General features: G+C 39.9%; 2 protein-coding genes across 5 annotated transcripts in view; both read left to right on the top strand.

Moving 5' to 3' along the window:
- The window catches only part of LOC117504079 (ninjurin-2-like), a 69,095-nt gene extending 65,811 nt beyond the window's left edge, over positions 1 to 3,284 (top strand). Inside the window, exons 5-6 of one of the 4 annotated variants that reach the window (XM_034163449.1) lie at positions 2,824 to 2,830; positions 3,108 to 3,241. Coding sequence is in view for 2 of the 4 variants with exons in the window: in XM_034163445.1 (XP_034019336.1) it covers positions 1,412 to 1,578 (167 nt within the window). In the remaining 2 variants the exon portion in view is untranslated. Of the gene's footprint in view, positions 1 to 1,411; positions 1,637 to 2,823; positions 2,831 to 3,107 lie in introns of those variants that run through there. The other 3 variants (XM_034163446.1, XM_034163445.1, XM_034163448.1) reach the window with 3 other exon arrangements.
- A 7,727-nt stretch (positions 3,285 to 11,011) lies between these two features.
- On the top strand, positions 11,012 to 12,783 carry LOC117504316 (E3 ubiquitin-protein ligase TRIM39-like). Its single transcript, XM_034163754.1, is given in 2 exon segments — positions 11,012 to 11,090; positions 11,093 to 12,783. Coding segments are annotated over 2 exon segments (1,749 nt in total). The 3' UTR covers positions 12,763 to 12,783.
- Positions 12,784 to 15,931: the final 3,148 nt, after the last annotated feature.

Genomic DNA, 15,931 nt, shown 5'->3' with positions numbered 1-15,931 from the left:
TTTAAGCCTAATCTTAAAAGTAGAGAGGGTGTCTGTCTCCCTGATCTGAATTGGGAGCTGGTTCCACAGGAGAGGAGCCTGAAAGCTGAAGGCTCTGCCTCCCATTCTACTCTTACAAACCCTAGGAACTACAAGTAAGCCTGCAGTCTGAGAGCGAAGCGCTCTATTGGGGTGATATGGTACTACGAGGTCCCTAAGATAAGATTGGACCTGATTATTCAAAACCTTATAAGTAAGAAGAAGAATTTTAAATTCTATTCTAGAATTAACAGGAAGCCAATGAAGAGAGGCCAATATGGGTGAGATATGCTCTCTCCTTCTAGTCCCCGTCAGTACTCTAGCTGCAGCATTTTGAATTAACTGAAGGCTTTTTAGGGAACTTTTAGGACAACCTGATAATAATGAATTACAATAGTCCAGCCTAGAGGAAATAAATGCATGAATTAGTTTTTCAGCATCACTCTGAGACAAGACCTTTCTGATTTTAGAGATATTGCGTAAATGCAAAAAAGCAGTCCTACATATTTGTTTAATATGCGCTTTGAATGACATATCCTGATCAAAAATGACTCCAAGATTTCTCACAGTATTACTAGAGGTCAGGGTAATGCCATCCAGAGTAAGGATCTGGTTAGACACCATGTTTCTAAGATTTGTGGGGCCAAGTACAATAACTTCAGTTTTATCTGAGTTTAAAAGCAAGAAATTAGAGGTCATCCATGTCTTTATGTCTGTAAGACAATCCTGCAGTTTAGCTAATTGGTGTGTGTCCTCTGGCTTCATGGATAGATAAAGCTGGGTATCATCTGCCTAACAATGAAAATTTAAGCAATACCGTCTAATAATACTGCCTAAGGGAAGCATGTATAAAGTGAATAAAATTGGTCCTAGCACAGAACCTTGTGGAACTCCATAATTAACTTTAGTCTGTGAAGAAGATTCCCCATTTACATGAACAAATTGTAATCAGATTGTAATTGTAATTATTATTATTAGATAAACAATCAATCAATCAATCAATCAACTTTTTTCTTGTATAGCGCCAAATCACAACAAACAGTTGCCCCAAGGCGCTCCACATTGCAAGGCAAGGCCATACAATAATTATGAAACACAGTCTACGTCTAAAGCAACATAACCAAGGGATGGTCAACAACAGTGTCTTGGTGGAGGTATACGCCCCCCAGGAGGACTGTCTAATTTGCATTTTAGCAATGAACCAGCAGAGGGCAGAGGGCGTGTGACTGGAACGTGTGCATTGATGGATGCTCGTGTGCATGGTTTGGCTGTATTGTCTTTACATGTCTGTGTTCCTGCATGCCAGAATGCATGTGCCAATGTAGCGTGTGCGTCTGACATGGCTGAAAATGTGCGCCCTGTGTGTATGTGCGTGTGTGTTTGTTTGTTACAGCCCGCAGGGACCTGAACGTGGTGTCCAATCAGAAACGACTTGACCACCTGAACAACATCGCCACAGGGGTCATCTTCGTCACCGCAGTGGTCAACTTCTTCGTCAGCTTCTTTGGATCAAAGAGGACTGGCTTCTTCCGCTGGCTGCTGGCGCGACTCCACTTCTGACACACACATAATAAATACACTTTGAGAACTTTAGATGAAGTTAAAGATTTGTAAAAAGTGCAAATTCTTTGTAAAAACCTGACTTGAACATAGATGAGCACACAAGTCATGTAATTCACATTGTCACATTTTAATGATGACTGGCTTCTATAATCCAACTAAATTCACTTTTAACCAGCTGATCATCATTATAAATGTATATTATTATTATTTTATTGCTATTTCTTTTTCAGTTTTCATGTCAGAGCTTTTTTTTTTTTTACACATTTTGTCTTTCTCTTTTGTTTAAAACTGTGAAAACAGTTGTGCAGTAAATATTGTTCCATTTCGTAGTTTGAAATACCATACAACAGCACAAAAGTTTCTCTTACATACAGCTGAATAAAATGTAATGTATTTAAAACCTGTTGTGTTTTATTCTGGAGATTAGTGGATTCGTGGACAACAGGAATGAAAGTGGTGGAAATAAAACTGCATCTATCCTGTGAATAAAAGTTAAAAATAAAGTTTAAGCTTAAGCTATTTAATTAAATCACTGTCTTCATAGCTGTGTGACATTACCCAATAAACAAACATGGGCAGAAATCACTATTTTTTTCAATAACCAATGTTAAAAAGCTGACTTTTTGAGCTAGTTTAAGCTAACTGGCCAAGCTAGCTATAAGCTAAGTCACAATCCTAGCATGGAGAATGAAATGGTGCTCAAGTAGCTAGTAGTCTCTTGCCTTCACAGATAATAAAGTAATTATTTGAAGGGAATATAATTTAATTATACTAATTACCATTTCCTTACAACTTGCAGCAAACCTTTTTTTAGAAAAATGGGGAAAATGTTTTAAAATCGGTTTACACAGCACAACTAGCTAATGTAAGAACTGCTGCCAACTGCTGTCAAAGTCATCTTAACGGCAATTTGTAAAGTTTATCAAACGTGAACTCAACAACAAAAATTTGTATAAATTAGCCAAGTCAGTGTACTGACTCCCAAATAGAATGTGGGTGAATATACGAATCACAGTGAATTATATCAAAACAATTTGGAAGTTTGTTGGGAATGTCACAATTTATGCATGACTGCAGCGTCGGACCAATTTATTCAACATGATCTCACGCCAAGATCGTCATGGCATCATGAAAAGTGATTTAATCAATGCCTTTGTGATACGTCACAAAATTTCGATTTTTGTGACGGTGTGAGGAAAAAATTTCGTGATGGTATCATGAAATGTGGGGTGACACAGCAAGGTTGGGGTTATGGCTAATGTTAAAATTAGCGAGGAAAAAATGTTTATTTTTCATGATACCATCACGAAAATGTAATACATTTCATGACTATCATTGAAAAATAATAACAAAAAAAAAAAAAAAAAGTGAGACTGTGCTGAATTTATTGTGAAGGAGAGTCCTTTAAGGTGACTAAAGTGGTACAAATTGCCCCCCCAAAAAGGACTCAAATATTGGTGAAATCCTAGAAATAAAAAAATGATTGTTCATGTATGTGTGTGTGTCTCTATGTATGCATGTCACAGGACGTCGGGACCTGAATAACTCTGGTCTGCAGAAGCGTCTGGACTACCTCAATAATGTCACCACCATCATCGTCTTCATTACCACCATCCTCAACTTCTTCATCAGCACCTTTGGCATGCAGCGTACCGGATACTTCCCGTGGCTAATGCCGCGCATTCACTAACGCAACTTGGAAATTTTTCCTTTAAAGTGATATTTCTTTTTTTAAAAATATGCACACGCTCTAGTGTTCAGCCTCATTTAAACAAGAGCATCGTGTATCTGCTACGCTAATATCAGTTGATCTTAAAGAGCGTCACTCAGTGTCTGAAAGAGCTCATGAGCTAACGACGGTCTTGCAAATAAAATCAACAGATCACAAGCAGAAGAGCAGCTAAAATAAATAAATAAATAAAATATTGAAATCCTTCACTTTTTGAAAATTGTAGTTAATATAATATGCTTTACATTTATAACAGTGGGTTTTATGACATTAAAAAAATCCTAACCTCTTTTTTTTCTTAGGACATATTACAATTCAAATGTGAACTTGGATTGATGTATTTTTCATTTTGATTTCAGTTAAATAAATTCCATAAAATGAGAGGGGTGGAACACAACTTGCCTTCTCCATTCATCTTATTTAGGGTTAAGGTTTGGGCAACTCAGTGCATTTAGGCATCTAGACGTGGTGAAGACGAATTGCTGAAGTTCAAATTGAGCATCAGAATGGGGACTTTGAACGTGAACATGGTTGTTGATGCCAACTAGGCTGGTTTGAGTATTTCAGAAACTGCTGATCTACTGGGATTTACACACACAGCCATCTTCAGGGTTTACAGAGAATTGTCTGAAAAAGAGAAGATATCCAATGAGCGGCAGTTCTGTGGACAAAAATGTTGGTGTCAGAGGTCAGAGGAGAATGGTCAGACTGGTCGAATGGGCGACCATAGACATTACATACGTAGATGCCTCATGACTTGCTGCAATGTAATCCAGCATCACCGCCATCACCGCCATATCTTCACAATAGTCTAGCACCAGAGTCAATGGAGAGTGAGCAAATATGCCTGTATTTTGTGCTGCTTACGGTTGCAAGAACCGGCGCAGTATAGAAACCAGATTGCATGAGATACGATTGAACAATAATTGTGGTTATTTTACTATTTGTAATATTATGTCATTGTAACAAACGGCACTTGCATGTAACATTATAACAGCAGGGACTGGTCCTCTCTCTCATTAGCTGTGTTTCCATCGGACTAGTATCGGGAGTTATGGATTATTGTAGTTGGGGATACACCCTCCGCAGTACAAATAAATGCACTGCGGTCACAATAGGGACCCATCCAAGATGGCAGCCCTGCTGATACATCAGCTCCAATAGGCAGCGGCAGTCCATGAGGTGTCTACGTATATAATGGCTATGTGGGTGGCTTTGAGCTTGGGACTCCGGCGAGGGCGGTTGCATCTCCTCCTCTCTCCTCTCTCTCTGTGCTTTTCTATCTCTGCTCCAACCTTCAAAAGTCCCAAGTTCACCAGACTGTGAATTCTTCAAACTACATTTAGATTAACCATGGAATTGATCAGCTGGTCTCTGAACGCTATTGACACCATTTTTTCAACAAGGAAATCAGGGCTGGGGGCCCTGCGTGCCCAGATAGAACCTACCCTGCGGGCTATGTTCTCTACACCTGGGAGAAGTGGTGTGTTGCATGCTTGGTAGGCAGCACGGTGGCTTAGTGGTTAGCATTGTTGCCTCATAGGAACAATGTCATGGGTTCGATTCCCACTTGTGGCCTTTCTGTGTGGAGTTTGCATGTTCTCCCTGTGTTTGTGTGGGATCTCTCCAGGTGTTCTGGCTTCCTCCCACTTCCAAAAGACACCCAGGATAGGTGAATTGGAAACTTTAAATTGTCCATCGGTGTGAATATGTTTGCTTGTCTATGACTGATAGGCTCCAGCCCCCCCCTTCCCCTTCCCCGGGACCCTTAAAGGGTTAAAACAAAAATCTGAAAGTTTGTTTTCCATTGTTGCAACATGAAAGCCTGTTAGTATCGTTTTTCAGGAGGAGGGGAGCCGGAGGACGGCTTCCCCAGAAACGAAACGTCCAAAGGTAGTTAAACTCTCTTTCCTATTCTGGGTTTTACTGAAGGACAAAAGGTCATTTTTCTGTTCTTTTAATATGTATTAATAAATTAGATTAGACAGAACTTAGCAGCACACGGGGTAAGAAGCACACAGAGTATCAAAAGATAAAGTTATATATATATAGAGAGAGAGAGAGAGAGAGAGAGAGAGAGAGAGAGAGAGAGAGAGAGAGAGAGAGAGAGAGATAAACCTAAATGAAACAGCTGCTTGAGAAAATGGCTTTCTTTCTCAAAATAACTGAGACATGAAAAGAGAACCTGGTCATCAGGTCCTGGCCTCTGTCAGACACTAGGTGGCACTATAGTGTCCCCGGCTGAATGCTGGTCAGACTCTTTAACTGATAGTGCGCATTTATTTTCACAAGCCTTGTACACACTTGAATACACTGTAAGAGCTATAAAAGAGGAGACAAAAAAAAAATTAATAATAATAAAAACAGAATTATCCTCTTTCACCATAATGAACCTACATACCATACGCCCATAATATTCACCCAAATGAAATTATGGATTTTTTTAAACTGTTATAATCATAGAAAAATCACTTTTTAATCCATTTTAACCTAAAGGTTAAAAGGGTGGTGTTATTGTCACAAATTTGTCTTTCCATTGTTCCTGTCAGTCACGCCCCATCTGTCACTGACCCTCTTGTCTCCGGTCTTCACTCGTCATCGTCTCGTTCATCCACGCCCCCTTCCTGAACGTTCTCCGCACCCGTCTCTGATTTCCCGCCGTGAATTTATGCCTCGGGTGTTAAGTGTTTCACTGTCAGTCTGTTGTGCTTTTTGCTTTGTGCTTCAGCCCTCGTTTCCAGTCTTTGTGTTGTATCATGGTCATTGTTCACCTGTCTATCCGTGTATGACCCTGCTTCCTTTTTTGGACATCGCTTTTGCCACTGCCTGTTGTACTTTGCCTCCTTGTGTTTTGAATTCTCCTCATTGTTTGGACCATGCCTCTGCCTCACACTTGTCTGTTACCTCCGCCTGGGTGACTGTCACTCTGTGTACCAAACCCTCTGCCTGACTTTTTACTCCCAATCATGTTCATCCACTTTCTGAACCACACATCCACTCCTCGTGACACTACACGAGCCTGTTAGTATCATTTTTCAAGAAAAGGAGGGGAGCTGGAGGACGGCTTACCCTGAAACGAAAGCAGTCTTCCTAATATAAAGACAAGAACACATTTACTCTCTTTGTCCACAGACAGAGGACGAGACGTCCAGAGGTAATTAAACTCTGTTTCCTATTCTGGGTTTTACTGAAGGACCAAAGGTCATTTTTCTGTTCTTTTAATACATATTAATAAATATAGATTATATAGACTGTTGGTCAATGTTTTGGGATTTTTACACATTTTATTTTACATCAAATTTATCAAAAAGCAGACGTCATTAAAAATTCCTCAACATAAGGCTATAAACTAAATAAAAAAACAGACAAAATCCAAATCAGCATAATGGATTGTACGTGTATTGGCTCCCTTTAATGTCATACAACTAATTCTTTACTTTTACAGCCAGAGTGGTTTGTTTGTTTGTGTTTGTTTGAGATTCACACAAGAACATTTTAAAATCACTAAATATATGTCTTGGACTTCATTTACGAGGTCTATTAGATAAAAAAACGACACTTTTATTTATTTTTTTAACTATATGGATTTGAATGATGTGCGATTACATCAGTCATGCTTGAACCCTCGTGCGCATGCGTGAGTTTTTTCACGCGTGTCGGTGACGTCATTTCCCTGTGGGCAGGCCTTGAGTGAGATGTGGTCCCGCCCTCTCGGCTGAATTCCTTTGTTTCACACGCTGCTCGAGACGGCGCGCGTTGCTTTATCAAAATGTTTTCTGGACCTGTGAGGAATATCCGAGTGGATACTATTCAAGAAATTTAGCTGGTTTTCGGTGAAAAGTTTAACGGCTGATGAGAGATTATGGGGTGTTTCTGTCTCTGTAAGGACTTCCCACGCAGCGGGACGTCGTGCAGCGCTTCCAGGCGCCGTCGTCGGCCTGTTTCGACCTGAAAACATCCTAATTTAAGGCTTAATTCACCCAGGACATCGTGAGAGAACAGAGAAGATTCAGAAGAGGCCGGCATGAGGACTTTATGCGGACATTCCACTGTTTAAGGACGTTTTTTAATGAAAGATGTGCGCGCAAATTCGCCGAGTAGTTTCCATGACGACTCGGCGAATCTGTGTGCGCCGCGGCAGGAAAAACACCTCCGTGTTGAAAACCATTTGTAAAATTCAGGCGGCTTTTGAGGGCTTTCAACAAGTGAGTAACTGAGAAATTGTTTAACAGCTTGGGCATGTTCCAACTTGCCCGTTAAGGTTTCCAACGGAGGTATTTTTCCTGTCGCGACCCCCCGCGGTCGGGTCCGACCCAACATGCGACTCTGCCCGCACGTTCTTTCATTACAAAATGTCTGTTAACAATGGAATGTCCGAATAAACTCCTCATGCCGACTTCTTCTGAAAGGTCTCTGTTCTCTGATGACTTACTGGGTCAACAGAGCCTGAAATGTGGAAGCTTTCAACTTGAAACGGCGAGACGCTGCCGCCTCGAAGCGCAGATCGCCGTCAGGCGCCGTGGGCCATCCTTACGGCGACACTACCAGACCAAAATCTCTCATCAGCCGTTAAACTTTTTACCGAAAACCAGCTGAATTTATCGAATGGTGTCCACTCAGTTGTGCCTTACAGTTTTGAAAAAATTTTGATCAAACAAAGCAGCAGTCTCTGAGCCATTCCTAAACAATGAAAAAAACGACGAGAGAGTGGGCGACTCCTCACTCAAAGACTGCCCACAGGCGATTGACGTAACCGACAGGCGTGAAAAAACTCTCGCATGCCCACGAGGGTTCAAGCATGTCTGATGTAATCACACGTGATTCAAATCCATATGGTTTTTGAAAAAAATAATAAGGTCGGATACTTTTCTAATAGACCTCGTACATTCATAATTAAATGCCACCGTTAGTATGGTAATTCTGTTTGGAATAGGGTCAGTGATCAGTGACAAAGTGGGTCAGTGACAAAACACAGAACTTGGGCCAAAAATGATTTAGGAGTAGAATTATATGTGACGAAAAATAAACATGCACAGTTGCAAAGACGGAGGTGGGAACGAGACTGTCTTGTGCTCACTAAGCAGCTCTCAGCCAATAAAATGGAGTAACCTGCTGCTAAGCAGCGGAAGCAGGCGGTCTTCTGTGTGTGCTTTTGGATTGGGGGGTGGGGGATACGGAAGCACCTGCTGCTCGTTGAGGGGAAATCACAAACTCTCATGAGCGCCACTAGTTTAGCTTATGGCAAGCTAAAAGTGGACACTCTTGTTTTGGCCAAACCTCTATACAGGTTTTGTATATTCTGTGTTAGTACGCGCCCGCGGCCTACGTGCATGATGAATTCCTGTGCAAAATGTAGTTCCCAGATAACTGTGCTGTTTGGTACAAGAACTTGTGTATCTCGTGTGTTTTTACACCTAAATGATCGTAAGTCAATACTCACACTCGTCCAGCAGCATCTTCTCATGTCTGCAAATTTAGCGCCATTTTGCAAACAACTGGCGAAAGTAGTCCGGCGAGCTCAATCTGTGGGTGCGAGCTATCCCACAATGCCAAAATAGCAGAGATGTCACTCCAATGAGAGCAGCACGCTAAGAAGGGGGGAGAAATCTCTTATCTCTACATAATACTGGATAGCTCATTGGCCAATATTTTTGAAGCAAATCTGCCGCCATATTACCACTCGCATGTTCCGCTCCTGAACAGTCTTTTCTATTGTTGTCTAACCAGGCGTTCACAACTTTATTCTTTGTGATTTTGTTAAAAAAAAAAAAAAAAAAAAGCCTTTATGTGTAGCTATAAACTGCACAAATTGCCAGTTCAAAGGCTGTGGACGAACATTTCACCTGTGAGTATGATTGAAATGGAAAGTAATGAACAATAGAGTTCTCTCCCTTAGTCTCCCTTATAATAATAATAATACTATTAAGTGGCTTGTGTGTCGCCACATGTTGGGTTTTGTGTTGGATGAACTATTTTAAGACATTTATTAGGTCTACTTGTGCATAGTTTTGGAGCATTAAGTGTTGTTGCTATGAGCTTTATTACCAAGGTTGGGTAGGATTACTTTGAAAGAATACATGTGGATTGCATGCATGTATGTACATACATTTGGATTACTTGTAATCTGATTACTTTTAGAAAACATTTCAAAGTAATCCTACCCAACCTTGTTTATTACTAATATTAGGCTGAAGCTCATAGAGCTATGTGCAATATATATTGTCATTGCAGGGAAAACCAACTCTCCTGTAGCTAGTTAAGTTGTGTTTTATGCTAATCATGACAGATATAGATTAGGAGGGATGAAGGTTACATTATCTGGAGAACAAAAAGAAGGAAATGAGAGAATCAGCTGTTATTACTCCAAATTGTTGATGTTCTAATAAGCTGTCTATGTGTGGGCCACATAACTTGTGAGTGGTAAGATGGCCGCCATTTTGCTCCAGCCGTTTGTACGGAGTGTGTGGGCCAATGAGCTATCCAGTGCTTTCACATCAGTCTCCAAAGTCTCCAATAACCCCAGAAATGTCACTTTTTTTTGGAAAAAAAAAAAAAGTAATTAGAGAAGTCTGAACAATCGCTAAATTTAGTGACTGTTCAGCAACACCAGACACACTGACAATAAAACTTCAGATGCTTCTGTTTTCCAGTGAGTTGCTTTCAAAATAAAAGCAGCAAATTTAATATCAATATCAATATTACAATTTGGCCTTAAAGAATGTTCAGAAAATGAGTGACTAAACATGAAAACAAGAGCACATTTTAGAAATTGCCTGTTATGCTGAAGGTCATTTACAGGCACTGTTAAAGTGATTCATTATTTTAATATCAATGAAAAACTAATTAAAGCAAATGCTTCAGACAGTGATTCATTGTTTTGAAAAACTTGGATTTTTAAATAATAAAATTGTAACAGGAAGTTCTCTATCTTTTAAATATGTGTGAAACACTGAATTAAAGAATTGTCTCAGGAAATGAGTTAACATGAAAAAAAAAAACCTGATTCAAAATAATTAATTGTTTTGTTGCACTGAAATACTGAATCAAACAAAAATACTTAAAATACTCAAACACCTTAATGAAACGATTGCCTCAGAAAAATGCTTCATTGTGTCAATATGATTGAAACCCTAAATGAAACAACTGCTTCATAAAATGGCCCACTTTCTCTAAATATTTGAAATATAAAGAAACAATTTCTCCTGACTTCTGTCCGACAGTAGGTGGCACTGGTTAAGTGAGCCATTTTTTTAATATGGATGAAAAAGTAAATGCAGCAAATACTTCAGAAAATGATTCATTGATCTGAAGTACTCCGCCCTCTAAATGAAACAATTTCTACAGATGACAATTTATTTTTTCAATGTCATGCAAATACTAAATGAAACAAATAGTTCAGAAAATCTTAAAATGCTCTAAAACCTAAATGAAACAATTGTCTCTGAAAACAGTTAATTGGTTCAATAGCAAAACACTAAATAGAACAAGTGCATCCAAAAAAAAAAAAAAGGCTCACTGTCCCTAAAAGCTTGAAGCTATCTCACAGTTGGGCCCTTCTGGCTTCGTGCATAAAACTATTTTACACTGGAACTGTTTTGAAATCATTATTAGATACTGGATTTAAATGTTTGTTTCACATTTGAAGTTTCAAACCTGTACATTTTAACCCTCTCTCCACTTCTCCACTGCTCTTGTGTAGACATGGCCTCAGCCAGTAGCTTCCAGTCTGAAGGACAGCTTGTGTGTTCAGTCTGCCAAGATGTAGCCACTGAACCTGTGGTGACTGCAAAACCTGTCTCATCCGGTATGTGTACAACAGTGGCCTGATTCAGTGTCCTCTCTGTCACAACCCACTTGACATACAACTGGACAGCACCGGCTTTAGAGATATTTTGGAGCATTCTGGCAACATGAGTGTAAGAGATGGCGGTGGGATACCTGCCAAACCGGGTGAGGTTTCTTGCAACATCTGTCTTCCACCTAAGCCCAAGGCCATGAAGACATGCTTGGTGTGTTTGTCCTCTTACTGCCAGCTTCACCTGCAGCCACATCAAAAAGGTGCCTCCTTAAAGAAGCACATGCTCATCGATCCTGTGGCAAACCTGGAGGATAAAGTGTGCAAAAAGCATAACAACATGTTCGAGTTCTTCTGTCGGCACGACCAGGTGTGTGTCTGTTTCATGTGCATAAATGAAGACCATGTGACACATGAAACCGTCCCTTTAAAGGACGAAATCAATGAGAGGAAAGTCCAGTTGGAGACAAAAATCTCTGAGGCAAAAGAGATGCAAAAAGACACATCCTGCAGTATGAAGAACCTCAAGTGTTCTGTTGAAGAGAGCACGAAACAGACGGAGAAGGAGATAGGAGACATCACTGAGGCGTTTGCTTCTCTGGTGGAATGCCGCCAAAGAAAACAGGCCGAGCTGATTCAATCGATCCAAGAGAAGCAGAACGAAGCAGAGAAAGAGGCTGAAGATCTCATCAAAGAGCTGGAGAAGGAAATTACTGCAATCAAGAGGAGAAGATACCAGATGGAGAATCTCCTGCATACCGGCGACGACTTCGACATCCTGCAGTGGGAGTCCACCATCAGCCAGATCGACTCCACCCCTCTGTTGTCCAAAGTTAAAGGATATCAGGTTTATGTGTGCACGGGGAAGGTGAAGAACGCAGTGGCTCAGATGAAAAATTCCATCAGTTATGAATTGGAGAAGCTCACTGAAGAGGTGAAGAGTGGCGGCGGCCTTGAGGCTGCCGAATCGACTGTCAACAACATGCAGCTTTGGAATCCACCTCTGGACAAGCTGATGATGATCCAGCAGTATGATGAGGTGGATGTGACTCTGGACACATACACAGCAAATTCTAACTTAATAGTGTCTCGGGACAGGAAAGAAGTGTCTTTTAGTCAAAGCACACAGTGGGTGCTTCCGTATAACACAAGATTTCTATATGCACCCCTCGTCATGGGGAAAGAAGGCTTTTCCTCTGGTAGGTTCTACTTCGAAGTTCGGATCAATGAAGCCACATCTTGGACTGTGGGAATTGTCAGAGAGTCTTTTAGTAGAGACATAGGTTATACTGTATTACCCTCCCCTGAGAGTGGAGGCTGGGCAATGTCATACAGTCTACTCAGGGACGAATATACATTTGGTAATGGACATGTCCTATATCTGAGACACAAGCCCCAGAAGATCGGTGTGTTTGTCGACTATAAGAAGGCCGAGGTCTCCTTCTATGATGTTGATGCCAGGGCAATCATGCATTCTTTCACAGATTGCACCTTCTTAGAGCCCATGCCAGCACTAAAGTCACTCTTCTATTCTTTCACTGGCATGTCCTCAAGTAACAGAGTGAAGCTCCACCCTGTTTTTGGCATCTTTCAAGGTGAGGGTTCACTCACAATCACTCCTGTAAGCCAGGAAAGTATTGAGCACAGGCATAGCTAGGGGCACGAAATAGAGGTGGGCGATACCGGGAATTTTGGTACTGATCCGATACCAAGTAAATACAGGCCCAGTATTGCCGATATCGATACCGATACTTTTTCATATTTAAGCTTCATAGATCCAAAGGATCCAAAAGACCTAGGACAGAATTTTGCCAAACAATGTACGTGACAACAAAATACTTTATTCTCACAATCAACATTTTTGTTTAAAAAAATATCACTCAACACAACTTAAAACAAAATCTCCTGAGGTAGAGGGCTGACAAACCACAAAACAAGGGTGTGCTGCTCCGTGTTGTGTGACACAGCGCAGCGCTGCTCTTATAGACAGAGAGTAGACTTTGATGAATCTGCATGTGCAGCAGTCAGTGCAAATAGTGCATAAAGCAACTGGGTGGAGGAAAATAAATCACTGTTTGGAAATACTCAACATGCTATAAATAAATAAATTGAGAGACACCAGGATCCCTGTCTATGCACTGGCTGGTAGTGACATCTCTGTGGCAACAGAGTGACAATTGTGGCATTGAGTGAAAACACCATGTTGCTGAAATTATAAAATTATTTTCATTTTATTGCCACTGAGGTCCTGCAGACTGCAGAAATGCCACTGAGGTGCCACAGCCTGCTGTCACTGCAGTGCCACGGGCTGCCGCAGCAGTTCCTCTGATGTGCCACGGGCTGCCGCAGCAGTTCCACTGAAGGGCCACAGGCTCCTGCAGCAGTGCCACTGTAGTGCCACTGATGTATCACAGGCTACCACTGACATGCCACAATGTGCCAGTGCCACGAGATGGATCTTGGCTTAAAGAATGAGTGAAATACCTTTATTGATATTGTATATACAATGGAATTTGTCCTCTTCATTTAACCCTCCCTAATTACAGTTAGACACGAGCCAACCACTAAGAGCAGTGGGCAGACACACCCAGCACCCAGAGACGAAATGAGCATGTGTACTGTTTTTATTTCTGGCTTCACGTTTTTTGTTTTGTTTTTTACATAACTACTACCAGCGTAGCATGTAGTACATACTCATCTATAATCATACTGTATAATCATTTGATTTAAGGTTGTACATCAGTGCCGTATAAAGTTTTGGTGCAGTTTTTCTGTGTGGATTGTTGTCATTCAAATCTGCACTGCCACACATTCACACTGGCTTCAGTCATATATATATATATGCTTTTGTTAAAGTTGATGCAAAATGCTTTTAAAAGGTGTCAGCAGACGAGTTATATCAGTTTATATAAGTTTGAAATAAAACCTGTGGACAAATGCAACAATTCCTTATCTGACCAGCAGATGGTGACATAGTTAAGTATGATGTGTTCTGTTTGGCAGCAGCATGGAGCTAAGAATCTGAAAAACTTCCATCATGGAAAGATCTTGATATAAAATGGTAAAATGCCTGTTCAGATTGAAGTGACATCAGAGAAAGTCTGGAAAGTTGTCTGGAGCTCTTTGATCTCAAGGTTGGAATTCATGTTTGAAGGCCGGTATTGATAATCTGTTACAATAAAGATTTTTGGCATGTTTCGTAAAATACAATTTGTTTTGATTATTGCTTAATAAAAGACTGCTTCTGAGGAAATGGCTCATTATGTATTTTTCAAAATTACTGGCAAAAGCACAGGGTACAGCACAAGATTTGGAAGTCAAGTACTTCTGTGCATTTGAGACTTGTAGTGCTTCCTGCAGTTTAATTTCAACAAAGCAAAACTTTTATTAATATAAACATAACACAAACATATAATTATTTTTGCTGATCAAGTTAAGAAAGCAAACCATGACTCTATCTGTAGTTTTTCTCAAGGAGAACCTCAGCTAGAAGTCTATTTATACCCTAGTTGTAGGAACCACTGGAGACCAGGAAAGTGGGTAGAAGGTAAGAGTTCTTTAGGATTTGCTATTGTGTGAATGGAACAATGAGGGAAAGACCCTTAGAGTGACCAAAGTTAAGGAAGTACACCAGTATAGGGAGCCTAAATTGGGCACTTCAGTGTTTTAGTACAGTTTATTCCCATTTACGGGTGATTCTTAGACTATGGGCACTTTTATGTCCCTTGATCATATTTTATGAAAAAAAAGAAAAAGGGGGAAATTTCACACTTTTATAGTTATCTTTACAATGAAAGTGTTTGAAGAAATTTGTCCTAGTAGTCTATGATGACTTTTTCACCTTTTTTCAGCATCATTATATGCAAATATTGCCGTTTTGTGCTTGTCCCGCACCTAGACTTATGACCTTCAATGATAAAAATGAATAGTAAACAAACGTTTTTTCTAATGTTTTAAAATATCTCTGAATAAAATATCAGTAAAATAATCAAAACATAACTGGGGTATTCAATGTCATACAACTGTTGTGATTTTTTTAAACAAAATGTAGTTGTCCCACACTATTGCCGTAATTTCCACCACAACAATAATGTCCCTTTAAAAAGTTTGTATGAAAGATTGTTTGGGTAGTTTCCATGGAGATAAACAGTAACATCAGAGCACATGTATATAGCGCCAAATCACAACAAACAGTTGCCCCAAGGCTCTTTATATTGTAAGGCAATGGTGTGGTGGAAATTACATTTACAAGGCCAATAGTGCCCGTAGTTAAAGAATCACCCACACATAGAAATATACAGTTGAAGGACTTGTAATTGAGCTCAGGAAATTGTTCTTCAAGCCAGCAAATGAGTCATTCTATAATTTAAGATACATTTCCCATCAACAAAAATAATTAAAACAATGGTCTTTCTCTAGAACAATCAGTGGTTCAAGTTAGTATATTCCTTCAGTGTCGTATATTTGCTAAAATCACAAAAACAATCAAACAAAAAAAAACCCTCCAAGGTATTGTATTTGAAAACATTAAGCATGTATTTAATGTCACAGCATAGTCTTACAAAAACTGAAATAAAACTATGAGGCATTTTGATCAATTTCAACTTAATGCCACCAAGAACGTGTTTGGTCATTACGCTGCACAAAACCATTCATTTTAAAAGTTATTGGTGTAGACAGGATTGTCAGTGTAGGAAACAAATTTATATGCTTCATGTTTCACATTTCTTGCCAAAGGCATATTTATCAGTTAAACTGGATCATATGAAGTTGAATCAATTTGGATTTATTTTTAATAAATAAAGTAATCTGATATATATGTTCTT

This window comes from Thalassophryne amazonica, chromosome 22, assembly GCF_902500255.1.
Source record: "Thalassophryne amazonica chromosome 22, fThaAma1.1, whole genome shotgun sequence".
Taxonomy (NCBI): Eukaryota; Metazoa; Chordata; class Actinopteri; order Batrachoidiformes; family Batrachoididae; genus Thalassophryne; species Thalassophryne amazonica.
Note: the sequence above shows the minus strand (reverse complement) of the source record. Positions and strands in the feature narration are given on the sequence as shown.